Raw genomic sequence first — 27,767 nt, forward strand, 5'->3', positions numbered from 1 at the left:
AAAAAAAAAAAAAAAAAAAAAAAAAAAAAAAAAAAAAAAATCAGTAAGTTCCCTTCTCTGACTCTGAGGATTCATCATGAAGCTGACGATGCTGATTAGGCCAAGGGCAGAACAGGAGATTTCTCCGTTATTCATTTTACCTATTTTGTATTAGCAACTTAGAGGAAAAAAAGTATTGGGTTTTGCTGAGCCCCTAAATCAAGCATGTGAGTTAGGAAATTGATACCTTAAAAGAGAACAAACTGAGGGCTGATGGGAGTGGGGGAGAGGGGAAGGGGGGTGACGGGAATGGAGGAGGGCACTTGTTGGGATGAGCACTGGGTGTTATATGGAAACCAACTTGATAATAAACTATTTAAGGAAAAAAAATTACCACTGTGTCAAATGGCAAATTGTCAGAAATGTTATGTCTATAAAACTCATTAAAATTTTTTAAATGAAATTAAATTTAATTTGAGAGAGAGAGAGAGAGAGTGCAAGCAGGGGAAAGGGGTAAAGAGAGGGAGAGAGAGGGATTGAGAATCTTAAGCAGGCTCCATGCTCAGGGTGGAGCTTGACATGGAGCTTGATCCTACAACCCTGGGATCACACCTGAGCCAAAGAGTCGGATGTCAAACTGACTGAGCCACTGAGGCATCCCTAAAACTCATTTTTTAAATAGATAAGAGATTCAATTAAATAGGATATCTTCTTTTACTTCATTCTTCCCCTTAGAATTTTCAATGCATCTCAGATCTTTCCGTGAGAATTATAATTGGTAAGCCTGAGAAGAAATTGAAGGGTGCGAGGAGGCAGATCATGAAAGTTTAAAAAAAAAAAAACCAACATAAAACGAACATGACAAAAGCACCCAGCTCTTCAGATTATTCACAGGGAAGATCTGAGATGGTATGGATTCACAATGGAGCTATCTTTTTTGGGAAATCGTGTAAGTTAACTTTTAGACCTTAGCAAGTAGTTATGAAGACTGAGAACTCCCCTTTAGCAAAAACTTACCAGAAGTAAGATCAAGCAAAAATGTTATTTTAATTCTGACACACTGACACACTTAATCTTCCCTGTGTATTTTATTCTCATTGGCGAATGTGCTGTTTTTGCAGTGATTTTGAAATAATTTTTACTTTCCTTTCTCGATCATCCTAGTCCTAACTGAAGAACTCTCCCACATTGGAGCAGACACAATACTAGTTCTGGAAAGAAGCCTGGAAAGGCATCCTCAAGGTAAATTTTATGGTTTTTCAGCTACTGTCACTCTGGCGACCTTTAATAAGTCCCTGCAGGAGCCATGTCCCAAACAGGCACTGGGTTTTATAGTGGCATGTCAATAGTTTGTATTTGCATAGGTTCCTCTGAGCAAACCTAATAATACTTTGCAAACTCCATTCTCTGCTTCAATATATTTCAAAATGATTCTCCTCATCATCCCTGATAGGATTCCACAGCTAGGAATGAAATGGAACAAATGCAGACATTCACTCTGGGGACACATTCCAGGAAATAGCATAATATTTCTTGTGGCAGTAATTACACCAGCCACTAGTCATGCTTTACTTCCTTGTTTTGGGCTTTAAAAGTTTTTTTCCCCCCACAAATAGAGTATGTTAATCCTAAATTATAAGAAAAACAATTATATTGCTGGAAGTGAAACTACAAAAATAAAACAAATAACTCCGAGTCAAAAACTACAAATCATAAATCTCACTAACCAAAAACCCAAATAAACACAAATCAGACTCTCAGAGCTGGGTGTCATATTAGGTAATCTAATTTAACATTCTTCCCCATGTGGAAATTCACTTTACTACAATATTCCCTAGACTTAATTATCCAACTTTCTGCACAAAGACACTGAGCGTATTAGAGGGTGGTTCTCTCTGAAATACTTAAAATTTTGAGGAAAAATTATCACTCCATCATACTAGTTATTCCCTGAAGTCACGTTAAGTAATCCGCTTTCTCTCATAAGACAGACTATCAAATCCTGGGAGACAGGTGTTATATTCCCATAAGTCTCTTCTCCTGACATAATATCTCAGTTCCCTTAATATGTAAGCCTTACTGACCTCTCAGAAGTTGGGACCCTCTTACCTAAATGCAGTATGGCATCCTGAAGTGAGAACTGGGTTTTCTTGAAGTAAGTTGGGTTTGTGACCAAGAACCATTGCACTTGCCTAAGGTTACAGCACAGTGAGCTATGTATTTTTGACTTGAATTCATATGAGGAAATAAAGACTGAGAACTGGGGTAACAATACATGCTCCACTGGGCTGTTGTGATGCAAAAGTGAATAAGTATGTGCAGACACAACACTTTACACATAAAGCTTTACAAGGGTTGGCAAACATGGATTTAGCTATATCTTTCTCAGAGTAAGTTCCTAGCTTTCCCATAATGCTTTACATGAGAAGCAGAATTGTGTACTTGTCAGCTAACAGGGATATACTTATCTTCTAATGGGCCCAAAGATGGATCTCCCCTCTGTCACTTTAAAAACAAAACAAAACAAAAACCAACTCCTACTTCTGGCGTGTGGTCAATGAAAATCTTGGATTTCTTTACCCACCTAAAATGCTGGGAAGCTTGGTCTCACCCATTCTATAACGTTACGTTATTTCTTGTACATAGCTGTGAGAGTTTCCATTTTTCCTTATAAAATTTATCCTTTCCAACTCTGAATTACATAACCTCCAGCTCTGTGTTATGGACATATTTGATAAAGTTGCATTTTATGTGTTCATCCAAATCTTTGGTAATGTTGAATAGGACATGGCTAAGGACAGAGCCTTTGGGCAGACTTTTAGAGCCCTTTCATCAGGTTGATTTGAACATTAATAAACTTTAGCAATCTAAGAATGTTTTATAATCCAATCTAAATTCCCCATTTTGTTCACAAGGACATTATAAGATTATCTGTCAAAAATCTTGCAGAAATCTGGTCACAGTATGCCAATAGCTCTCCCAGCGAATTTTATAACCATACCAAATAGAAAATGAAAATGGCTTGTATTCCAGTCAGAGTCTAACTAGGCAAACAGAAACAACTTAAAGCATATCTAGCAGAAGGAATTTAATGCAGGGAACAGGTTGGTTACCCAGGTTACGAAGAACTGAGACACCCAAACAGGAGATTGGTGAGGCAATCCAGGAACTAGCAACAGTAGGAACAAATGGGGGAAGGCCCCCAGAGGATGATGGAACCATGGTGGGCCTAATTGGAGGAGCTCATGGAAGATATGTTACCTTTGCTTTGCCCCCAACCCTCCTCACCCTTCCCTGCACATCCTGGCTGCTCTCTTCCCCCTATTCCATATTTTCACAACAGAGTCTCCCACTGGCTGAACCCAGCTGGAAATCAGGGCGCACAGGCACCTAGAAAAGTCAGTCTACAGCCATCAGGGATATGAAAAGGCATGCAGAGCAAACAGACTAGGGGAGAGCACCCAGTTTTTATCTTCTTTTCTATAGGATCAAACATTTTATTATTAGAAATAAGTCTCAAAAGTCTCTAGGAACTAATAGTTTGTATTTCCACATAAAATAAGCAACTTGGGAATAGTTATGGACCATCACTCTTAGTGTGAGTAAATCCTATATTGAGAATCTATTCCAAAAGGGAGGGGTGCAGGAGCCAGACTGTCTAGGACTACACACTGGCTCTGCCTCTGATTGGCTCATTTTCTTTTTTTTTTTAATTTTTAATGTTTTTATTTATTTCTGAGAGAGAGAGAGAGAGACAGTGTGAGCAGGGGAGGCGAAGAGAGAAGGAGACACGGAATCTGAAACAGGCTCCAGGCTTGAAGCTGCCTGACAGCACAGAGCCCTATGCGGGGCTCGAACCCACAAACTGCGAGATCATGACCTGAGCTGGTCGGACGCTTAACCGACTGAGCCACCCAGGGGCCCCTGATTGGCTCATTTTCTATAAATCTTTCTGCACTTTAGTTTCCCCATCTATAAAACATGGATGTTAATAGTATTTCTCGTAGGAATACTGCGAGGTTCAATTAGTTGGACATGTAAAGCACTTAAAATAGTGCCTAGTGGGGCACCTGGGTGGCTCAGTCGGTTAAGCGTCTGACTTAGGCTCAGGTTATGGTCTCATGGTTCATGGATTCAGGCCCCTCATCAGGCTCTGTGCTGACAGCTAGCTCAGAGCCTGGAGCCTGTTTCAGATTCTCTCTCTCTCTCTCTCTGACCCTCCCCTGTTCATGCTGTCTCCCTCTCTCAGAAATAAATGAAACATTAAAAATTTTTTAAAAAATTAGTGCCTAGTACAGAGCAGAAATAAATGTATTCTGACAATCATCCTCTGGTAGCCTTGTGCCATACAGAATAAATCTTAGCTATTGACGGTAGTAGTAATAGTCCTATGGATATCATTGATAGTGTGTCACAGCCCTGATACACCTAGTACTTTGCTTTAATTTTTTCATTCTAGGGTTGAATGATTCTGTAATTGGGAGAAACAAATATAAAAAAAAATTAGATGCAGGAGATCTTAAATCAGTTACCATTCAAGAAGCTACTCTCATTAAACATATAGTTAAACTCAATCCTACCACTGGGTACAAACATCTACTTTTGAGTGCATTTATCAACTAACTTTAGTGGGGCTTATGAAAGTGGATACAAACTACATTCTGTTCAAATGCATGGACATGCAAATAGATAAGTACACAGTGGACACAGAGGAACATAAATCAGTGTGAACTCAGGTGAATAAAACTGCACTGTGGGAAGCACAGAATCAATGTCTGTTATTAATTAGTCAAGTTGCCCTTACTAGAGGGTTGGTTGTTAATCAAGCCTTGAAATAGAATATGCGTTAGTAAATGACAATTTATTCTTCCATTATTATTTTAAATTGAACAATAACCTTCTTTAAGAGTGAGGATGTAAAATGTCTGCAGGACACCTTCTGGATGGAATTCCCATGGCTGTATTCAAAGAAGTCAGAATGCTAATGTTTTAAATCAAATGCCTGGCACAAATATTTGATATCTATGGTCTATTCCCTCAGGCACCATATTTTTTATAACTGTAACTCAGGGGGCACAAAATGGATCCTTTTCACCTCTGTACTCTCCTCCAAGAATATAGCCTAGTACCTTTCAAAATGAAGGCATTTCACAGATAACTGTCATGAATTAAATGGTTCATTAGTTCTGAGGTAATTGAGGAGTCTAAAATGCAGTCTCATTTGTACCAAGAAAGTTACCTCACAAGTCTATAAAGAAACAATGTTAATTAGGACCATGCTATTGCTTGGCCTAGACAAGCATTCACACTGTCCTTACTTATGCCTCCCAAGAACACCAGTGAAAATTAACCACCAATACTATAGTTTTACTTCTGATTTCTGAAACCTCACTGAAGTTTCTCTCTGTTTTTGTGTAGTCAGAATGGCCTGACAGTGATGAGCTGGAAGAAATGTAACTTACCCCCGAAAGAAAAATGAAAACGAGTATGTTGAAACTGGAGATTACTAAGGATGCACATCTTTGACAGACGTATAAAAATCACCCTCTTCAAAATGATTACAATGAAAAATCTTGGTAGGAATATTGAAGAGGTGAGATAAAATGTGTAGTGGAGGGATTATTTTTTATATTCCTGGGTTCAAGGAGATTGCCATTTTCAGCTCAGGTAAGATCATGACACTGGCTCAGGGTTTGTTATGGGGGACTACAGAGACATAGTAAATGTGTGTTGCAACAAGCTTTTATCTCTTTGAATCAAAGACATTGTAAAATGTATTCCGTTCTATAAACGTTAAGATATCGATTCATTTCTTTAATGTGTTCTGCTATAAAAGACAGTGAAATGACCACCGAAAAATAATTACTCATGTGTATTAGATAAAAATAATACTACAGAAGTAGATGCCCTTTAACTGGTACAAAGAAATGGGTAAGTTGCTCCAATGTACCATACTATTTCACTCTTAATTATCTTTTGTCTTTCACTGTCTATTGTAAAGGATCCAGCTCGATTAAAAACCAGGCAGTGTGAAAATAGACCCACTGACACTAATCAAGAAGTTTCAATTTCAAAATCTCTCCCTTTTAGCACAAAACAAATGTTTTGCAGCCAAGGTATGTTTACAGTCATTTTGTACTGGCTTATTATCTGCCGAAACAGTGTAGACATAACCCTAGGATGGCATTTAGCAGTGTTTTCCAAGATGTGCACTTCTCCCATAATTAAATAAAACCAGAATGTTTTTGCCATAAACATACACTGCCTGATGGTTTCAGAGAATAAAAAATAGCATTGCTGCTAAGAAAATTCAATTTTCTTTATTATAAAAGATAACTGGTCACAGAACAGTGGTCTAAGCATCTTTCAACACTGAAATCTGAGCATATTAAGTAGTTTTCTATTTGGTTTGTGTTAACACGACCAGGTGAAAAGGTGGCTTAAATGTTTCTCTTTACTCACAATTTCTTCAGAAATTATACCCATCCTGAAGACTCTGGAATGGGGTGGGGTGGCCTTTGTTCCATGGGCCATCTATTAAAGTCTCCCCCAGAAGTGTTAAAGGAAGTCATTAGGAGAATTCCTATATTTCAGTTTCTCCAAAAATAAGTTGATGCAATTGGGAATGAAATGAAAAGTTTTGGGATGGGAGTTTTCTAAAAATGACTCACAACTCTGCCTAAATAGCTATGGAAAGAAATACAACAGTTTCAAAAAAAGACCCCCTCAAATACATTATAAATATTGGGATTCATTTGTATGACAGCAGCATAGAATGGGCTGAGGTGAGAGCTGTGCGCCGAGATTCCGGGTTTCAGGGGGCTATGATGAGGAGGTGGGGAGTCTGCATGTCAACAGCTTGTGAGGACACACAGAAAACTGAAATGGAGTCACCTCGATCAAACAACACCCATACCTGGTAGTGGTGGGGAATGCTGATGTGATTGAAGAGATCGCGTTTCCTACTGTTTTCAATATGGTAGGTAATCTCTGTAATTCTATCACAATTCAGCTTTTCTTAAAATGAGCCAATATCCTTCCTAGGACTTAATTTTTATAGATAATAGAATAAATTCATCTTTATCTACCAATTTTGTTTTAATTACAATTTAATTTAATTGCAAGTTAGAATGTGAGGAAAACTAGGGAGTTAAGGTGTCTGAAAATGTCATCATCTATTTTTAATAAATAGGGATAAAGATAACTTTTCCAGTCTGTCAGAAGCACCAGATCTACAATCTTGCTTTTTTATGCATGAGGAGTAGGAATATATGTGGAGAAATCCAGCACTCTTCCTTCAACTTAACCTTAAAACATTACTAGTTTCGTAAACTGAGATAAAGAAATAGAACTCAGACAATAGGTACCACAAACCAAACTCAGCAATCCTGTGGTGACTGTTTTCTACTTTTCTTCCTTCTGTGCTCAGAGAATACATGCCTCTGGCTTTCTAAACTCGACCATTTCCCTTAACAACCCCCTCTCTTGTGGACTCTCTCAGTGCTGGATTTCTTCAGCTGTCCCCATCCCTCGGCATCTTTCATCTCTTCTTTTCTGCTGGTGGGGCTTCCTCTTTCTTCACAAGGCCTCTTTGTTCATCTGGGCTTCCTCAAGTAGGGCTCCGCACTTCCATTCTTCTCCTGTGCATTCAGGTTCAGAGCTGGGGCCATCTCCAGCTCCCCTTTCGCTTTGCCTCTCAAATGGACCCAATCATGGAATCCAACTAAATCCTCCATAGCGTCCCTGGTATCTGTTTCTACCGCCCCTCCCCAATCCTGGCTCTTATCTTCACACACCTGGATGTCCCCAGAAGTTTTCCACTCCATTCTACACACAGCTACCAAGGAAGTCTGCTTTCCCACTGCATACCCCTTCCCTAAATCTCTAGTTGCTCCTCATGGTCTTCAAGCACAAGTTTCTCTGCTGCACACTAAACACCCTCTCACTTCTTTAATTTGTTTTTAACATGTTTTCATTTTTGAGAGAGAGATAGAGTGTGAGTTGGGGAGGAACAGAGAGAGGGAGACACAGAATCCAAAGCGGGATCCAAGCTCTGAGCTGTCAGCACAGTGCCTGACATGGGGCTTGAACCGACCAGCAGTGAGATCATGACCTGAGCCAAAGTTGGACACTGAACTGACTGAACCAACCAGGCGTCCCACACCCTCCCACTTCTGACTGTAGCCACACTCCACCTTCCACAAGTCTCTTAGCACAGCCCACTACTCCTGCGCATCTGGTCTAGTCGACATACACCTATCTCATGCCTTCTGCCTCTACCCCTTTATCCCTTTGCTGTATCTCTCTCATCTCTCCATTTGATAATGCAAGTCAGAATCTGCACTGTGTGAGGGAGGCGCACAAGGGTGGGTGGATGCTGGCAGGGGCTGCTGGCCTTAAGAGCCAGGGCTCCAGAGGGACCAGAGGGAAAGGAGAGCACGGTGAAGGTGGCTCTAAGAAGGCAGGCACTATTGGCTCTGACCAATCGTCCTCATGTGGGAAGGTTGGACCAGTGTCTGCAGATTCTCTAAATTTTCATGAGCAGTCAGACAAACACATTTATTTGAAATCTCCACTTTTAAAGTATTAGCCACTAATTGAAATGTAAATAATACAGGTCAATAAATTTAGTGCCCTCCCCAAAAGCATCTCTGCAAGTTAAATGTGGCCCAAAGGCTGCTAGTTTCAACCCGTTTCCAAACAACTCCTTCATCAAGAACCCTATTTGAGCTCTCTGTGCTGGGTCCCCAGGACACTCCTGCTAGTATCAATTCCCCCTTTCTTGGCTTCACAAACTCACTGTGTATATCATCATCCATCACAAGTAGAGCCTTGTCATTTCATTGCATGGTTCCCTGTGAAACCGTTTGCACACTTCTTTCTCGTTCCTTAACTTTTTGTATCTTATCTCTCTGCAACTGGAGAAGAAGTTCTTGGAGGACAGGAGTCCTACACCATAATTTCCTCTCAGTTATCTTCCAAAGTATATTCACAAACAGGCACTTACTTATTTAAGGGTGTAAGATGTATCTTGGCAGTTTCAAAAGTACAGACACTTTTTAAAAAGGAAATATCAGCTCCATTTCTTTGACAGCAGTCTTGAAAAATCTGTCATCTTATTCAGCCATACACATATATGTGTAGGAGTAAGCTGTCTTCCATAGAGCCTTCTATAATACGCAAAGTCCTATAACAAGCAACTTGCAGAGTTTTTTACATTCATCTAAAACAAGGAGACAGAACAGCCCAGTGTGGAAGAGTCTGGCTGTGGAGACAGACTGCCTGGGTTTCTACAGAGGCTCTGACTTCTTGTCCACATGACCTCAGGCAAGTCACAAAACCTCTATGCCCTTTTGTCCCCTAATGTGTAAAAAGAGGAATGATGATAATACCTATCTCAGAGGATGTGTGTGAAAATTCAATGAGTACATATAAAATACTTAGGAAAGTGCCTACCACACAGCAGATAATTAAAGTCATTATTATCTTAGGTTAGATAATACAACTGATTTTCTGCTATTAACATTTAGACTCTATTTTAAAGAACACATATTTCCAAAAAAGAAAAGTAAAACCAAAGGATAATATTTTTAGACATATGCTCTGGCCTCTCGTGGCAACTCTACAATACCAAAACCACACCTGTCGGTTAAGTGTGCTCACACCATTGACCTTAGAAGGTTCGCAGGTTACCCTACCATGAGAAACACTATTCATATATCCATACGCAGGTAACTTTAGCAGCCTCATGGTTATGGACATGGAATAGATCTTCAAAAATTACTACTTATTGGAATAAATGAATCAACTATGTATATTATTATACTAGGCAATTTTGATACCAGAGATCTTTAAGTGTAGAATTTTCTTTGCTAAAATATACAGGAAAAGATGTCTCTGTGTGTCCTCCAAATATATAGCAGCTATAATACACAATCCTCTCCAAGGGGATGCTTTGCTATTTTTTATATGACCTGACCTAATTAATTTCAAACTAAAAGGAAACACATCATAGTACCTGCGCCAATTAAGCAACTGATTAACTGAACAGTACTAACCACATGTAGGTTCAAACATAAAGAACTGTATTTTTTTTTCTCAATTCCTTGACCTCAACAGCACTATACCAACTCCATTCCTAGCTGGAGTAGATTCCTGAAAAATACCTGGACCAGATCCCAGAATTGTCAGGTCACTCTCAGCTATTAAAAATCCACCCAGCTTAAAATGCCAATCAAATGCCTGATGCAGGGCCTTCCCCAGGGCATCTCCTAGCTATGGGGTCCCAAGAAGTAAAACTATGCCAAAACTGAGAGTGCAGGCCAACCCAAGTCTGTTTGTGTCTGCTGCCAACTTCCTTCATTTGCCTACTGCCGGCTCAAGTGGGTGTAGGGCACAGCAATAAGTACATGCCTAGAATATTTCTTCCTTCTCACCAAGAAGATATTTCTTGCAAGCAACAGCCCTGTATTTTCAAGAGACCTACTATTCAGCCTTCCCCTGTGTCAGCTTGTAGAAACGGAGGTGGGGTAGAGAAAGCGGTTAGTTTCTGGGCTGGTTGCTGGCTCTTTCCTTTACAAGTCCTAAAGCTTCTGCTGTAGGAAACAGGAGAAGCAATAGTGGAGGCAAAACTAACTGCCCATGGTTATGCCTGTCTTTTTCTATCTGCTCCTACACTATACACGACTGAATGACCTTGTCACGGGATTCCAAGGGCAGGGATGACATACAAATTATTTAAGAGGCGGGGGGCAAACAGATCAGAAGGGATATGGTCCAAGGGCTGAAATAGGTCCTGCGGGCCCCTTGCAGTATCCTCCCATTGCTGGAAGGATCAGGAGGCCCCAGGGATGCTGTGGAAATTGCAGCAAGGGTACTCAGGGGGTTTGGGTCACAGTCTTTTTACTAACGAGGGGAAGAACTTGGTAACATTAGTACCAGGACAGCTGTACTGGTGGAAACTGACCGAACATCACTCAAACTTGTGGGAGCTCATCAGTGTCCTGAGCAAAGCTGTCTCTAGTGTGTATTTCCTAATGAGAGAGACTGTCCCAGGCCTGCTCTCTGCAAACCCTCCTGCCATGATGGTCCCACGGCCTCTTGCCTGATAACACGGAACTACTTTCTATTTTTCACTTGACCTGTGGAAACTCATGCATCTTTACAGCGCCAAAACGGAGTACAGCAGGCTATTTATTCCAAACCTCTCCCTGCTGCCAACTTCCTTCAGCTCTTTTCTCACCTGGTCAGACAGGTGAAGGGCATAGCAATGTCTATGTCTAAAACACTTCTCACTTCTCACCAAAGAATGAGAAGACACCTATTGCAGGTACACCCCAATCAGGAACAAATTGTCTCGCAGAGCTGCCTTCACTTTGTTTGTCCCACACAGGGGGCAGCGATGAAGAGTAGAAAGCAATTCCTTCCTTCCCTCTTCAGAACAGGGAGGAAAACCAAAATATTCCCAATGACTGGATCGTTTTTGATAGTCCCTCTCCTACTGATGACTTGGGGGCTGGGATAGGAATGAGAGAACCCCTAGAGGGGTACATGGGATAGTAGCTGGATTAGACCATCTCTTTATAAATCCCAAGAGAAGGATCTGGCCCAAATTGAAGATGGCTTACTGGTAGATTTCCTTTTGAAATGTATGAATTTAAAGCTATTCTTTCATATTTCAGACAATAGCACCAATTCTGGGTAAGAGGAAAAATCTTCCTCCGTATCCTGTTATACTTATTTGAAGAGGCACCCAAAATAATTAAATATTATAATGCAGTTTAAGAAAAATGAATATCAAATACACATGAATAGAAAAATTGAGGAAGCATATTTCTATTGGTGATTATTTGGAGATGCTGATTAATCCATTGTGCATATATTTATGTTTAATTAGAAACTGCAAAGGATTTAGAATGTTATTTCTAAAACACAGTCTATTAGCATTATGGCATCATATTCATGTGGTGCAAATAATAATGTGAGAGGATTTTCTTGGTAAACTATTTTTTAGCGACCCTGTTTTATCAAAAGCATATATTTTTACTTGGATGTTATAAGAAACTAAGTCTGAGTATAAGCTGATTTGCTATAATTGGAATAGGCTTATTGCAGTCATTTTACCCCTTTAAAATTATGATACCAGCATTCAAACATCTGTTAAACCATAGCATCTGTTTCATATTTGGGATGCATCCCTACAAATTAGAAGAATGTTCTTTTTAATGAGCTCTGATTTAATAGGGAATCCTTTTTTCATATGACTATTATGCCAAAGAAAGAAAATGAGAAGACAAAAATCCTATCCCTAGCGCCCTCCACAGTAAAGTACCAAAAAGGTCCATACATTTCTAAAATAAAACTGTTTCATGAAGAAAGATCAACGTGAAAGTTAGCTTGTTTTACAATTTAGTATTATTACAGATGTATTATGAATATGTTTGTATATATGTGTGCACACGCACAGGTGTGTGCACACATACAGAAGCCAGGAAATGCAGAGAGGGCATACATTCATATTAAGAAAAGCAATCATTTCTTTCAAATACATTGTCTTGCTAATCTATAGGGTCTTAAAAATACCAGGTAAACTCATGACCTCGTAGTGCCTCTATTTACTAGGATTTGTTTGCTCTAACTCCAAAGGCACACTTGTTGCCAGATCTTTATCATTTCAGTTCTATGTGAAGTAGTACTTGCCACTGACTCACTCAGTCCTTTTCAAAATGATTCCCTTTGGTCTTTGGAAGTTTTCTAGTCATTTGTAGACCTCTATCTGGGTCTGATTTTGTCTTATAAGAAGCATGTCAGCTTAAAGTCAGACAACAAAGGGTTCATTTGTTCCACTGTTAATATACTTCTTTACTGTTTTAGGCCTTTGTGTTTTTTTTGTTTCTAATGTGGACCTCGGCAGACATTAAAAGCTTAATTTAAACATGTTTAGAACTCCTGGATTTCAATGATATAAGTTACCATAAAATTTAGAAGATGATAGGTTGCCCCATTAAATTCAACAAACTACAAAGGATTTATAAAAAGAATATATCACTCACATAAAAAGAAAAAAAGAAAACTCAGAAAGAACTCATTGGAAGGAAGCCAGAAAAATGAGGGGAAATAGAAGTTTAATGTTAAGAGATTTCTGGTCACCCATTCTGTACCTCCGAATTTGTCTCACCAAAAGAGAAAATGGCTACTCCAGCTATTTCTCCCCATGCTAAAGACGTTTCTTTCACAGAAGAAAGGCAGAGCAGTCGCAGGCAGGGAAAGGAAAGCATGGTAGGTGCCCGCCACAGCAACGACTGCTTGTGGCACCTTTCTCACCAACCCATCCCCCACCAAGTGAGGGCTCTCCGTCCCCCACAGATTTATGAAAGCACATTTTCTACTTTACCAAAGGAAAAGCAGCATTTTAGATCCATGTCACAACAAATGTATATCTGACAGGTGTTATAAAACCAGATTTTGAGTCATTTGATTTCTTCACTGAAATAAAACAAAACCACACAAAGCACACCCCCAAATTAAAATATCAACCACCTGGTTTAAAAGTAGTGTCTTCTAGGAATTTACAGATGCTATAAAAGAATCAGAGAAGAGAAAAATGACCTAGGCTGTTCTTCTGGGTTCAGGCTGAACTTATTTCATCAATGTGAGAAAAAAACTGACCTTATTTGACAATACTAACCTGTGAAAAAAGATTCTGCTGTTTCCCTGAGTATCCTTTTCCAGTACTTAATGACTTTTAGTGGCATAACTCCTTTTTTACCCTCTCATGGTTGAAAATGAGATATAACAACACACTTTATGGTCATAGGGGAGCAGATACAGTTTAAAGAACATTGTTTTTTTTTTTTTTTTTTTTTTTTTTTTTTTTAAAGTTTTTTTTTTTTAATGTTTTATTTATTTCTAGGGAGAGAGAGAGAGAGAGAGAGAGAGAGCGTGAGCAGGGGAGGGTCAGAGAGAGAGGGAGTCACAGACTGAAACAGGCTCCAGGCTCTGAGCTGGCAGTCAGCACAGAGCCCGACGCGGGGCTCGAACCCACGAACCGGGAGTACATGACCTAAGCGAAAGTCGGACGCTTAACCGACTAAGCCACCCAGGCGCCCCTAAAGAACATTGTTATGATGAACTTCTGGCATCTCTACAGATCTTATCTCCATATACTCTTAGAAACTTGCCTCTGCCAGTTGAAAGAGTGCAGACTTTCCACAGCGTTTCACGGGTTCCGCACCACCCAGCTGCGAAGTGTTTGAAGAAATCTGTATTGAAAATAATTCACATAAAGGATATTAATTGTGCCATTAGAATCTTTGCTTCTCATTCATACACATTCAGGAACTTCTTTAGTTTATCAGAACATCATTGTTCCCAAGTACCAAATAACTTTAAAGGTGTCACACTTGGGATTATAATTCTTAAACCAACTTTAGTGAACAACCTCAAAAATAGTAACAAAAACCAGGTATGGCTTGGACAGCTGTTTAAGGACAGGAGTATTATCTTGTACACTCCAGGCTTTAAACTCAATCACTTAAAACAAGATTTGCATTTCCATTTCCATATAAACACCAACTCATCAATTGATCAAATACAAGGGATTTAGTCATTTTGTATGCACCAAAGTGACTAATTTTTTAAGCAATATATGTGGGATCTCTACAATATTTGGAAAAGATAGCATCGTCAGTCAACAAACGTTTTTGAGAGAATGCAATGTAAATGTCGTGGGCTATATGATAGGAACTGGGGAAACTAAGAGTTTTATAGAAAACACTGGCCCTGGCTTTGAGAGAATGCTCTAAAGTATACACAAAGATTGAAAATCAAGACCACAAATCTAAATAAGTTATACAGTTAAGGCCTATGCTGAGGCACAACATATCCAACATTACATTGACTGCTGTTCTTTTGCAAATTTGGCCAAACAGCGGCCAGGCACTGATAACAATGAACTGCAATGTCCTTTCTCATTTTTATATGAAAACTTCATTTTCAATTTCTAGCCTAACTCAGTAAAAAGCTGAGGACATACATTCTTAAGGATCTTTACAAAGTATTCTTCCTGGATAAGTTCTGTCATCATTATAGCAGCTAGCTATGGCTTAAGCATTTCATATTCTTCATGATTCTGAATTCTTTCTCAGTTTAAGATAGAAGTATTTCTCAGTTCAGTTTAGGAGGCAGTCCTGCCTGCTGACTATATTCTCACAGGTGACCCCAAATTCCACAGGGCAGTCTGTGGAGCCGTCAGCTCTGGGAGAGACTGGGAGCTTGCTGCTGAAGGGAATTCTCTCTAGAATACCTGCTGAATGAGAGGCCTTTGTCAAGGCCAATATTTAATAAGCTACCTGGGCCATTTAGAAGGGTCTAATTTATGAAACTTTTAAGCACTTTTTCTTCCTAGGTACTATCATTTTTAACAGTTCTTTCCTATTCATCCCAACTAACTTTTTGTTTTATTTATTTTGGAGGGAGTGTGCCCAAGTATTGGAGGGGCAGAGAGAGGGACAGAGGATCCTAAGTGGGCTCTGCATCGACAGCAGGAAGCCCAATGTGAGGATCGAACTCACGAATCAAAACTGAGAAGTCATGACCTGAGCCAAAGTTGGATGCTCAATTGACTGGGCCACCTAGGCATCTCGAAACCCCTTTTTTGTTGTTTTTAAAGAAAATTAACTAAATGGGGTTCAATCTTTCTAAGTCTGGAATATTTTCTTCTAGCTAAGTTTTCTCTGATATATGCCACTTATACTTTTTCTAGACAAGATTAATTTAATAAATCACCTTATCACTAAACTAAGAGAAACAGACACATAGTCACCACCTCCCAATGACTTGAGGGAATGAAGTACTGAACATACAGAAATGCCAGCGTCTTGAACCAAGGTTGTATAAAAGAAAGAACATGACTTTTGTGTCAGACAGACACACCTTCATTACTTTTTGCTGTGTCAACTTAAGGAAATTAAGACTGAGCCTCATCTACCTCATCTTCAAATTAGAAACAATACCTGCCCCATATTACAGTTGTGAAGATTAGATTTTATGTTAATGAAGAGGATGGCACAGTGCTGAGCCCATACTGTATTCTCAGTAAGTGGTGCAATTATTATTAACAAGAATTTATCAACAATAACTTGAATAAACATAAAATTCTTTTAGTACAGTTCCAAAAATTAGTTACACACTAAAATTACAATGTTAGAGGATAATTATGAAATTTAATAATTTGTAGAATATTAAATCTGTCACATAATAACATGACACTCTCAAGAATCACTTAGAGGACAAGCTGGGTAGCCCTGCATGGCATAGCCACAATGCGGTCAGGTTCTAGTTCTTACACTGGCTCCCTCTGCTGTTGCTTCTGTTGTAGGTTTATGCTCCTCAACGCTACCTATTTGTTCACTGCCACATGCCCTGTGCAGGGACGACTATGGGGGACTGCGTGGATGCATCATCTGCCATTTGAGTTAATGCACAGTTGTCTAAGTAGAGAATTGAGAATGGTTCTTTACTTTTCAAAAGGAACCAGCACCTGTGTCTAGTATGAACTAGTTCCCTCATCACCCATGGGAGGACTTTGACCTATTTATAGGTATAAGGAAGATTTCAAAAGGAGGTTGTATCGGGGGAGGGTAAATGTACTTCCCAACATTTCCATAATCACCTACCAATACAGTTTTCATGGAATGACTGCGGGGAGATATGCTTTCTAAAAGTGACTTTTGGCTTCGTAATTTTTGGACATATGGTAATGTCTGTGGCTGGTCCTTATCTTGATTTCTTGGCCACGTTCGATATGGCTAACCTTTCTTTTGGGAAGCTCTTCTCTGGGCTTCCATTACTGGAGCGTTGGTCTTATTTTCTTCCTACACCCCATAGCACTCATTGTTCTTGTCTGTTGGCTCTCTTTTCTCTGGTGACCCCTTAAATGGTTTTCCTCAGGGTTTTGTCTTAGGGCCTTCTCTCTTCTTATTTACATATTTCTTTCAGTAATCTGATCTCTTCTGATGGCTTCGTTAAAGCTCAAACAATGCTGATTTGTTAGATCACTGTTCCGCTGCGCCCATTTTTTTCCCTATTTAAGAGACTAATGCATCCTTTCAGGTATGACCAACACAGTTAATATGTTCTTCAGTGTCTGGTCTGCTAGTGGAGGTACTGAATGCTCCAGTTATGGGTAGGAGACACTAGTGGGCCATACTGCCTAGTACATTCCTGGCTTTGCTTTTTATTTTCCTCAAATTGGATGGTGCCTGCCAATCTGTTAACTCCACCATAGTCTCTCTCTCCTTTGGCAGTATGGACTGTTCTGATAAAACAGAGTGGGTGTAATAGCATATGATGTACAGCAAATGTGCTAAGAAAAAGGATCACCCTGGATGTTAAACTGTTAATTTTATTGCTGCCTGAGGCAGGGAAGCATACCATGGAAACAGGTAGTAAAGATCAAAAGCAAAGTAGGTAATGGTGGAAGTTCTGCAGTTTCATGAGGGGTATCATAAAACACTGCAGCCTGGGAGGAAATGACTGATAATTACTGAATGAATAAAAGAAAAATAAAAACAAAAGAATAACATGAGATGACTGGTCTTTCTTACCTTAAAAGAAATATTAATGCCTCAAATAAAAACACATAACACTTTCACACTGATTAGCTGCAGTGTGAGTATACAGTTTTTGTCAAGTGTAATATTCTGTAACATATTGAACAGTCCATCATGAAAATGAATGCTTTAAATTTGCACCTATTGCTTCCATCCAACTGTGGTAATGCCTTAAATTTGAGGAGATTATGGTTGTATTTATATTGGCAAAGTAAATACCTTCTAAGGGAAGTTTTAATGTCCAAATTTATTGTTCTAAATCATCCAGATTAGTTCTCTGTCTTCAAAGTAAATATGTAATATTTCAATGCAAAGATATATTGTAGGTGTAAGAGTCAGCCAGACAACAGAAAGGAGAATATGGGAACTGGTCATGGCTTCTAGACCTGTTAAATAATAGAACACAATAGCTCCCTTCTGGCGTTATATGTGGTCATTAGTCTTCAGTAAATGAGATCTAAAATGTGATGGATGCGTCACTCTACCTGTAAACAACAAAAGATGCAGATAGGAAACTCACTCTGACCAATGTAATGGATCAGAGCCAGGAAACATAGTGACAGCTCTTCAGATGGGCCAAGGTGAACACAGATGAATTAGGGATATCAGTAAGGAATGGAGACAGGCTGAAATGGAGGGGGAGGTGAACAGGCTTTACACTCTGTATTTCTTTCTAGATCTTGTAAAGCAGATATATTTTTCTCTCTTTAAACAGAAGCCTTTGCAGGGAATCTACAAACAAAATGTTCTTTATTCAGTTTCATGATTCCATGCAGGTTAACTTCAATGAGTTTTGAAACTATCAGACTTGATTAAGAAAGAAAAACCATCCTTCTTAAGTTTGCAAGGCAGGGACCCAGGACTTGGTGTGAAAGAAAAAACAATGTCAACTTAAAGAACTGCCCGGGGCTTACGGTTTCTTAAAAAGTGTGTTTCTAGGACAATTGTTTTTACACAATAAATGATCCACTGCCAAGAGAAGATCTAGTTAATCTCTTCCCAAAGTTATGAATGTTTGTAAATCAAATTAGCAGGAATGGTCTCTAAGCATTTTGGATGCCTGACCTTAAAATAACATTACAAAGCTAAATGGTTTTAAGGAGTAAATTGTTTCCTAAATCATATAAATCCCTACTTTTCTCTAAGTGTACATAATAGGATGGAAATCCCTCTGAAAAGAGGTGGGGCTGTAAGTGGGCCATTGAGTAGATTTCCATTACATGTGCATCCCCTTTCCAGTTCACCCTTTCCCCATGAGGTCCCAGAGATACTAGAAAGTGTCTTAACAATGACGATTTAATAACTCATGGTAACAATTATAAATTACAGAGCAGTGACCTCAAACTGTTTTCCTAACAGGAAACTTGTTAGAAATGCAAATTCCCAGGCCTCCCCAACCCCCAGACTTAATAAATCAGAGCCCTGGAAGTGGAGCCCAGCAATCTGTTATTTGAACAAGCCTCTGAGGGGGCTTTGGTGCATTTTAAAGTTTAAGAGCCTCTGCAGTAGACTAATTAAAACAAGAATTTCAAGAGTCTTTATGTTTTCTCAAAGGTGATGGGTGTTATAGGAAATAATTATAAAAGTTTTAGGGATATGATTACAATTAGTAATTATAACTTATTCTATTTCTCCTGCAATACATGTGCTCATATGATAGCAGATTTTAGTAGATCATTTTATTAGTTTATGTAGTTAGCTCTTGTTTAGCATTGAATTAAAACAGCTCCAAATGAAGCCAATAATGTGGTCAGACCATAAGATGTCAGAGATTGAAACTTAGGGTTCTCTCGGGCCAGCTTAGGTAAGTGGTCAGAGAAGTTACATTTCCTTAGGGAACTGTGTACTTCTATTGTATAATCATATATAACAGTTACAATTAATAACCAAGCAAGAAATTATTTAATTTGCTTAGGAATGAAAAGGGCTCATATTATGCATAATCTATGCCAAGTATAACTAGGAAAAATAATATACTGAGTTGACAATAGGAATTGCATTTGATTTTAGGGAAAAGTATTTTATTTTGATTTTTCCACCACGCATGCCTTCCTCTCTGATGAGGTCTTGAAATAACTCTAATCATTTTCAAACTAACAATTTTTTATATGTCTCCTGATTAAAACTCAAAAGCCCATAGAAGGTAAGCACTACTGAGCAGAGGAGTGAAATCTGCAAACATCTTCCTGCACAGCTCCCAAGTGAGAAAAGGTTCTTTTCTTTCTTGGAAAAAACAAAAATCAAAAAAACCAAACTCTCCTTGGAGCGCCTGGGTGGCTCAGTCAGTTAAGACTCTGACTTCGGCTCAGGTCATGGGTGAACTCAGGGCTCCTGAGTTCGAGCCCAGTGTTGGAAGCCCTGCAGAGCCTGGAGTCTACTTCAGATCCTATGTCTTCCTCTCTCTCTGCCCCTCCCTCTCATGCGCTGTCTCTCTCAAAAATAAACATTTGAAAAATTTATTAAAAAAAAAAACAACTTCTCATGCTTTAAGGAGTGCGCATACTGTGTAGTAAGGACTATTTAAGAGAGGCTGGAATCTCATTCTCCAGAATCACTGGACAGCCACTGTTAGAGCTGCCCAGTTCCTCGGAGCTGCCCAGGGCTTCAGGAGCTCTTTATAAATACGGTAATAGTATCACTTAAATAACAATCACGCTCTGAGTGAAGGTAATTGTTGGAAACACCAGCTGTGATAGCCCATACTGACATTTCAAAGGAAGTTGAATACTCTCGGTAGTTAATGCATTATCAGGTGTGTCAAAGTCCTGCTACAGAGTGTAAAATTTAATCAAACAGAATATATGGCAAATACATTCTGTTTTGAGGAAAATATTTCTAAAAAGTTGCATGGGATTGGCTCAGGCATCAAGATTACAAATTCAGTCACTCCCAAGATTCTTTTTTAACTCTTAAAAAATTATTCGTATCAAATACATGGATGCCAACAACTGAAGGAAAGCAAGAAAGTAAACAAAACGATTTCCCCAGACTGGAAATAACAGTCTGCTTATCATAATGAAAAATTATAATAAAATCCTAATTTATTCAGATTCATCAAGCAAATTGTTCTTCATAAATGGTAGCATCATATGATATGTTTGTTACCAGTTTATAGACTAGCCCTCAACAACCAAAGCAAATACCGTGTCAGAGAAGCCTAACAGATAAGCAGGCCAACTAGTGGTATAAAGTCACAGTGGTTGATACAAGTGTCCCAAAAGGAAGCAGGATTTCTGTTTTGAATGTAAAAGCTGAAAGTAATTTTTCCTCATTTTCAAAGTAAGATGCTGAGTTTTCTCCTGCCAAAAGGATATCATTTTACATTTCATTTATGCAGCGCTCTTTATTCAAATGAATCAGAGTGATTCAATACATCAATATTAAACAGAACAGTCCTGCTTGTCATTTTCTCTCACCCTTTAAAAAACTGCTTAGTTTAGGAGATGTATTTTTGGTTGGAATTAATAAAAACGGAAAAAGGGGAAAGACCAAAAGCAGACACCATATTATTTTCACGACCTGTCTGCATTTTATTATTTGTCATACAGGCTCATTAGGAGTGAGCAGCATATGGTTGAGGCCAGGGCTTTTGTGGTAAAATCAAGCATATCAGATGTGCCTCTTCACACTAAGTAATCGCTCTCTAGCATGTGCTCTCTCTCTGGCTGACAAACCAAAGAAATCTGAGATCCTGTAAGAGCTGACCTGATCTAAGCCTGGGATTAAACACTAATAAAAACGCTGGCTGAAACTACATCACGTTGAAAGCTAAGTACTGATGATTTAACAGGTTGTATTCACCACTGCATCCACTGTGAGTTATTCATAAATTACAACATTTAATTTTACTAGAAAAATTTAATAAATTGGAATGCTCTGGCCTTCACGTGGACAGTAGTTTTTCTCAAGCTTTTAAGATAAAAACAAGGTAAAACAAAATAATTAGTGGAAAGGGTCTATTCTAAATGAACTCCTTAATGAATGTTTATAAAATAAATACAAAATATGGAGCTGATCTATGACTATAGCAAAGGCAGCAAAAAGCATTATGTATTCCCTTATGTGCATTATTTTCCTAATGGCAAGAGGCATGCCTAAAGTCTGCTATGTGTTATTAAAACTCCATTCTAATATTTCCTGAGCTCAGTAACTTTCTGAGCCCAATAATCATTTAAAAACAAAAAAAAAGAGGCCATACCTCTGCAAACTGAAACAAGGCTGAGGCTTGACACTGCTTCGAAGAAGCATCAGGGTGAGACGTACTTGAAGATATCTGAAATGAAACAAGCAATTTTTAATGCACAAGGACATTTTCCCATATCAGACTAATAGATTTAGCCATATATTTCCACTGTCGACACTGATAAAGATTAAGACATGAATCATCACTCTTAATGCTTTTTAGAAGAACAGTATAAATGATAAAGGAAGACAAAGGCCATGTGTCTAAAAACAGATGATGGGAAGAACAAAAGACCACGACTGGCTCATTTGCCATGTCTCTTGTAGGATATCAGGTATGTTGCAAACAGCAGTTGACTTGAGATGAATTGCTTTATTTCGATATTATTTTTAAAAATATTATTAAAAGCTAGAAGCTGCAAGGAAAGTCAGTCACTCTCTCCTACACCACTCCCCCCAAGCTGTTCTCTGCTTAGAGGCAGCTGGGAAACAGTGTTGGAGAAGCATATGGATGTGGCTCAGGGTATCTGGGATTGAATCTTAGCTTGCTGCTCACTAGCTACATGACCTTGGGCAGCTAAGCTAATCTTTCTAAGACTTATTTTTCCCAACTGTAAACTGACAATGATGATGAAGACAATAATCCCCATTTTACAGGATTATGGTGAAAAGAAAACTGCCTGGCATAGCACCAGCACTGAATAAATTATTCACTGAATAGGAACATCATTTCTTTTGTATCACCATGCACGTGCATATGTGCACACATGCACACACGCACACACAACTCTCTTTCTCTCTCCCTCTTACTTTCACTCTACATGAGCCTGACACTGGATAGAGGATTCTGCCATACTACACTTGGTTCAACTAGACCTTTCTTTTTCACTCCGTATATGGTAGCCTCCTTAAGTATGCTCTGATGGCCACATGGAAGCACTTTTCAAAGATCTTTTGGGAACAAAGTCAGTTATTAATTTTGGTTCCAAAGTGAATAAAACTTCTATCCAGCTACAAAATAGGAAGAGTGTGAGTCACAAGAGCAAAAAGCCTCAGCATTATGAATTCAGCCCCTTCCCAGTCCCATAAAAGTATTGTTCTTCAATTAACTGGGCTCATCAACTCCATCAAAGGGTACTTGCTAAGCAATAAAATGCACCTTAATCATAATTCTTCAACCGGAGAAGTCAATTTTTTTCATCTTAATTAAATTAACCTGGTTAGAAAAACCATGGAGGCAGTTGGTGATACAGTATCAAAGTAACGTTTAGGGATGAGAAAGAATTAGTAAAGAGACTGATGGAATTATTGATTTTATTCACTGCTGAGGGCATTAAGAAAATTTTGATGCCACTGTAATTAGACATAGAAGCATCTTTAGAATAAACATCAGTAAAAAGAAAAAAATATCCAGATCCTATTCAACAAAGTAGATATATAACCATCATCGTGAATGAGTAAAATTTAAACAAGTGTTTTAAAGACATTTGAAGGTAAAATTGAATGCTTCTTCGTCAGATCGTGAAATGTTATCATTTCAAAAGAACACCATGTACAATGTGACAGACTGCAGGTATGAGTCCACAAGAACTTTACTGAAGTCCTAGGAATTCTGAATTGAGTAGGTCTTACTTCAGAGAGCACTTTTGATTCCTATCAATTCTCTATAAAAGTTAAAGAAAACAAAACAGTTTAGGTAAGGGAAATTGCCTAGCCTATATTTTTTTGAAAATTAAATATGACAATGAATGAAATGGAGAAGCCACTGGCATCAACCATCTAGATTTTTGAAAAGCATTTGACAAGTTTCTAAACAAGAGATTTTCTTTATAAATAATTATTGGGATAGATACTCAGTCAATGACATGAATAGGGAGCTCCTGAAGAAATATAGGATTAGGAATGGGGACTCTTTCTATAAAGCAACAGAGTTAGGGATCTCTTTCAAATCTTAGGTGTGTTACAGAACCCACAAAAATACACATATGTCAATACAAAATTTCATGTGAAATTCTAGGGTTTTCATTAGATCTTTAGATTCAGGGATCACTGGCCAAGCATTTGTGCTGCTTTCAAAATTGGGACCAACAGTACTTAACATGTCTATAACTACTGTTTAAAAGTTGAGTGCAAAGTGAATCCTCTGTAACCTTAAATTTTTGAGGAAATAATGTATAAAAGAATTGGAATTCACAGCATATCTCAAACAGAGGTAGAAAGGAAAGTGATAGATAAGGAATATCATGTGAGCAAATATGTACTATCAAGGCATTTATGTATATTATAAACAATATCTCAAAAGGAATGGCCTTTGCCTTTGTGAGTCATGGTTTTGCCAATGAAATGCTGAGATCCACCAGGAAAAGACACTAGAGAAGAAAAAAACCTGAAACCAAAAATATGTTCTCTTTGTACAACACCTAACACAATGGCAAATGTTAGGAAGGAAGGATGACAGAAGGTCTAGTAAAAGATAATTCAAATGATTAAGGGAAGACCACTTTGTTTAAGGTTTAATTAAGTATGGCTTCATATTGAGTTCTATGGTAAATGAAGATATTTGGGGAAGTTGTCTTAAGTTTATAAATTCGATTTTAGGGATAAAATAATGTGCTTTCCTACATCATCTCTGAAGCAATGTTGGAAACATAATGAGTCAAACAAGTTTGACATAAAAATGCCAACGGCATGTTAAAGTTTCAATTTAGAGCAAAGTGCCCTTTTTTTTTTTTTTAAAGGAAAGTAATGCATAGCCAATAAACATGAGTTAATTCCATCTTCTGATTTAACAACTGATAAATTAACAGCGAAAAATTGACTAAGTTCTAACAACAGTTTAATTGTATTCTTAACTTTACTATCCATGAATAAAAATTAGTGATGCGGCTTAAATGTAATATTTACTATGACTTAATAACAAGTTTCTAGAAACATAAAGTTATTCCTTAATTGACAGACTGTGGCATTCCAAAATTTGATTCTATTTTCCCATCTATGGTTAATTGAGCTAAGGAGAGCTCTTCATTGCTTTAAGTTATGTCATCAGCCTAAATTTAAGCTCACAATACAATCTCATAAGTATAAATTGTAATATATTACCTCAGCAAACTGAAATAATGGTGATTTCTGACGCAATTCAGGGGATTCTGAAACATCCTGCCTACAACTCCCAGAAGATACCTGAAACAAAAAAAGATGGTGTGAGGCGTCATAGTTTCTAGAAGACAACAGATGACAAATGCCACCTGTATCTTCCTATTTGAGGAAAGAACAGTTTTCATTCCCCTGATTTGAGGCAAACTATGACCAAAAAGTAGTTCTAGTCTGCAAAGTCTTATACAAGGTGCCATCCAAGAGCTAAAGCAGTAACAGCAGGAGATGGACAAGACACTGCATTTTATTTTATTTTTTTTTTTAAAAATTAATGTTTTATTTATTTCTGAGAGAGAGAGAGGGAGAGAGAGACAGTGTGAACAGGGAAGGGCCAGAGAGAGAGAGACACAGAATCTGAAGCAGGCTCCAGGCTCTGAGCTAACTGTCAGCAGATCCCGACGTGGGGCTCGAACCCACTAACTGTGAAATCATGACCTGAGCTGAAGTCAGATGCTTAACCAACTGAGCCACCCAGCACCCCATTTCATCTTTTGGTTTTCTGCCACCAACTCCAAAAAAAATCTACTTCTTTTGCATTGTTTGTTTTCCCAATATTTTAGATCACCTAACTGCATTAAAATACAAGTGAGATCTGATGATATAAATCTTCTGGGAAAGCAAAACTAAAGTCAAATTCTTGTTTTCTAGGTGTTCATGTGTTTGTACACAAACGCTAATCACAGAAAAGTCAGTACTTGCCTAAGAGTAATTTCTTTCACAAATGTTTTCTTTTGCACTACTATGTAGACATTTAGTATTCTGCAATCTTCATTTGCCATCCTTATTATTAACAAGTTATAGAAATACCACTGAATTAAAAAAAAATTCTTGCTATTAATCGAGTACTCTTATCTAGAAGGACACTTTCTCTTTTATCTCATTGCTAGAAAGGACCTATTCCTGTATTTGGGTGATATAATTGCTTAGGAAGCCAACTGTTAATTCAAAAGTCAGTAAAGTCACAGAATGTTGGGACAAGGATATTGTTATTCTTCTGATATGACTTTTTAGAGATTAAGAAATTTAGGACTAGAAAAATAAGAGACACCTCCCTTCCCCAACATTCAGTAATCCCTTTGTTCTTTATCTTTGGCACTTATCACAAGACATAAATATTTGTTTATTGTCTACCTTCTCCTAGGGCCCTAGTTTAATAAAGGATCTTCAACACTGCCTGCTCACCATGTCAACAAGTATTTTATGAATAAGTAAAAGTTGACATGTCTTCTAAATCCTAAATCAATGTATCTTCTCCCCCTTTCCTAAATGACAGCATTAGGAAGTCTTAGGGAAAAAGTCTCTTTTACTGTAGAGGCAAAACAAGTTAAAAATAGTTTTTAATAACATATTATGGACAATAAAATAATCCAAATTCACTTTTGCAAATCCGAACAAAAGCAAAATATGGAAGAAAAATCATCTGTAATGCTATCTGCAAAAGACACACATTGTTAACACTCATATATATTCTTCCAATTGTGTAAGATTATTTTTCAACAAAAATGAGGTACTGTAATACAGTTAAAGACTGTTCTTTTTTAAACAATACATTATTTTTCCGTGTTATCAAACCTTTTCCAATGTAATTTTAATAGCAGCATGTGATTATGTTAGGTGGTTGAGTCCTGTGGAAACACTTGACGGTCACCCAGATTACATTACTAAAAATGGGAACTCTCACTTAAGCTCTTCATTAGTGTCACAGGTGAGCAGGCAGGAACCAGCACTCGAAATTTTATTTGTCATCTTTGGATTCGAAAGAGTAACGGGCACTTTCTTCTAATGATAAACTCCAGAGAAGGGTGCAGAACCTTTTGTTCATTTGCCACCTGTGGCCTGGCTGTCAAAGCCTGGTCCCCTCACTGGCACTTGACTATCTGACAAACTGTATGCCAAATGGCCTAATCCTGCTTCCCAAGAATCTGAAGTCAAGGAGACACAAAATGCACCAAAAAGAAAGCCAATGAATACTGAAATTACTGGCCACAAAGAATTTCTTCATTGAAAAGAATACCTGGGCAAAAAATAGCTTTATTTAGTAATGATGGAAAAAAAAAAACAAACCATCAATACCTTCTTGGTTTATAAAGAAATCCTTTATGTTTAGCTCCTAGATATCTTGGTAAATAATCAAAATTTTATTTAAAATCAAGCCTAGGACTAAATTAAGATTGTAAAGAGTCTTAAAATTTAATAATATAGGTTGCACATGTGACATAATCTACAAAAATTATTTGAACTCAAATAGATTTAGGGTAGCTACACTGCACGCAGATACCATGTATGAGGAGATTAGATGCCCTGTGGCTTAGGGTTCATATGAACTATAGAAAGAAAATTCAACTTTCTCTTCAAGTTGTTTATAAATTATCTGGCCATAATTACATAAATCACAACGTTTTAAAATTAAGTGAGATTCTCTGCAAATCATTATAATGGATGGTCTTAAATAAATTTGAATAGAGAATTCAAATGTAATCCATAATCCTGAATGCTGTATCAACTGTGCTGTGCTGTCAAAGAAGTCTACATATGCAAGTGTGTGCCCACCATGTACATGATGCATGGTAAATGAATACTCTGACTGACTTGATTCTGTGTGTGTGTATGGATACCAGAACTCAACGACCTGGCCAGGAATCACACAACAAAGACTGACCAATGGTTGAAATAGTAGTAACAGAATCTCTAAGGCTATGTAACATATTTTAGAGGACAATCTCAAAATCTAGTTACTCTTGTTTTTACTCATAAGTATAAGGCATTAATTTCTCTTGACTTTAAAGCCATGTGGACTTAACCTATATTTTCAGGGTACTGTAAGGAAACAGCACAAAAGGA

At 38.1% G+C, this 27,767-nt stretch overlaps 1 protein-coding gene across 6 annotated transcripts in view; it reads right to left on the bottom strand.

The window, feature by feature from the left end:
• The window catches only part of BBX (BBX high mobility group box domain containing), a 275,195-nt gene that overhangs the window by 37,395 nt on the left and 210,033 nt on the right, over positions 1 to 27,767 (bottom strand). For all 6 annotated transcript variants that reach the window (XM_077771915.1, XM_077771914.1, XM_077771910.1 and 3 more), the window contains 3 exons: positions 24,873 to 24,953; positions 21,790 to 21,864; positions 14,160 to 14,240 (listed from right to left, as the gene is read on the bottom strand). In XM_077771915.1, coding sequence (XP_077628041.1) covers positions 14,160 to 14,240; positions 21,790 to 21,864; positions 24,873 to 24,953 — 237 coding nt within the window. The remainder of the gene's footprint in view (positions 1 to 14,159; positions 14,241 to 21,789; positions 21,865 to 24,872; positions 24,954 to 27,767) is intronic.

The sequence above is a fragment of the Crocuta crocuta genome, unplaced genomic scaffold (genome assembly GCF_008692635.1).
Source record: "Crocuta crocuta isolate KB4526 unplaced genomic scaffold, BGI_CrCroc_1.0 scaffold56, whole genome shotgun sequence".
NCBI classification, from domain to species: domain Eukaryota; kingdom Metazoa; phylum Chordata; class Mammalia; order Carnivora; family Hyaenidae; genus Crocuta; species Crocuta crocuta.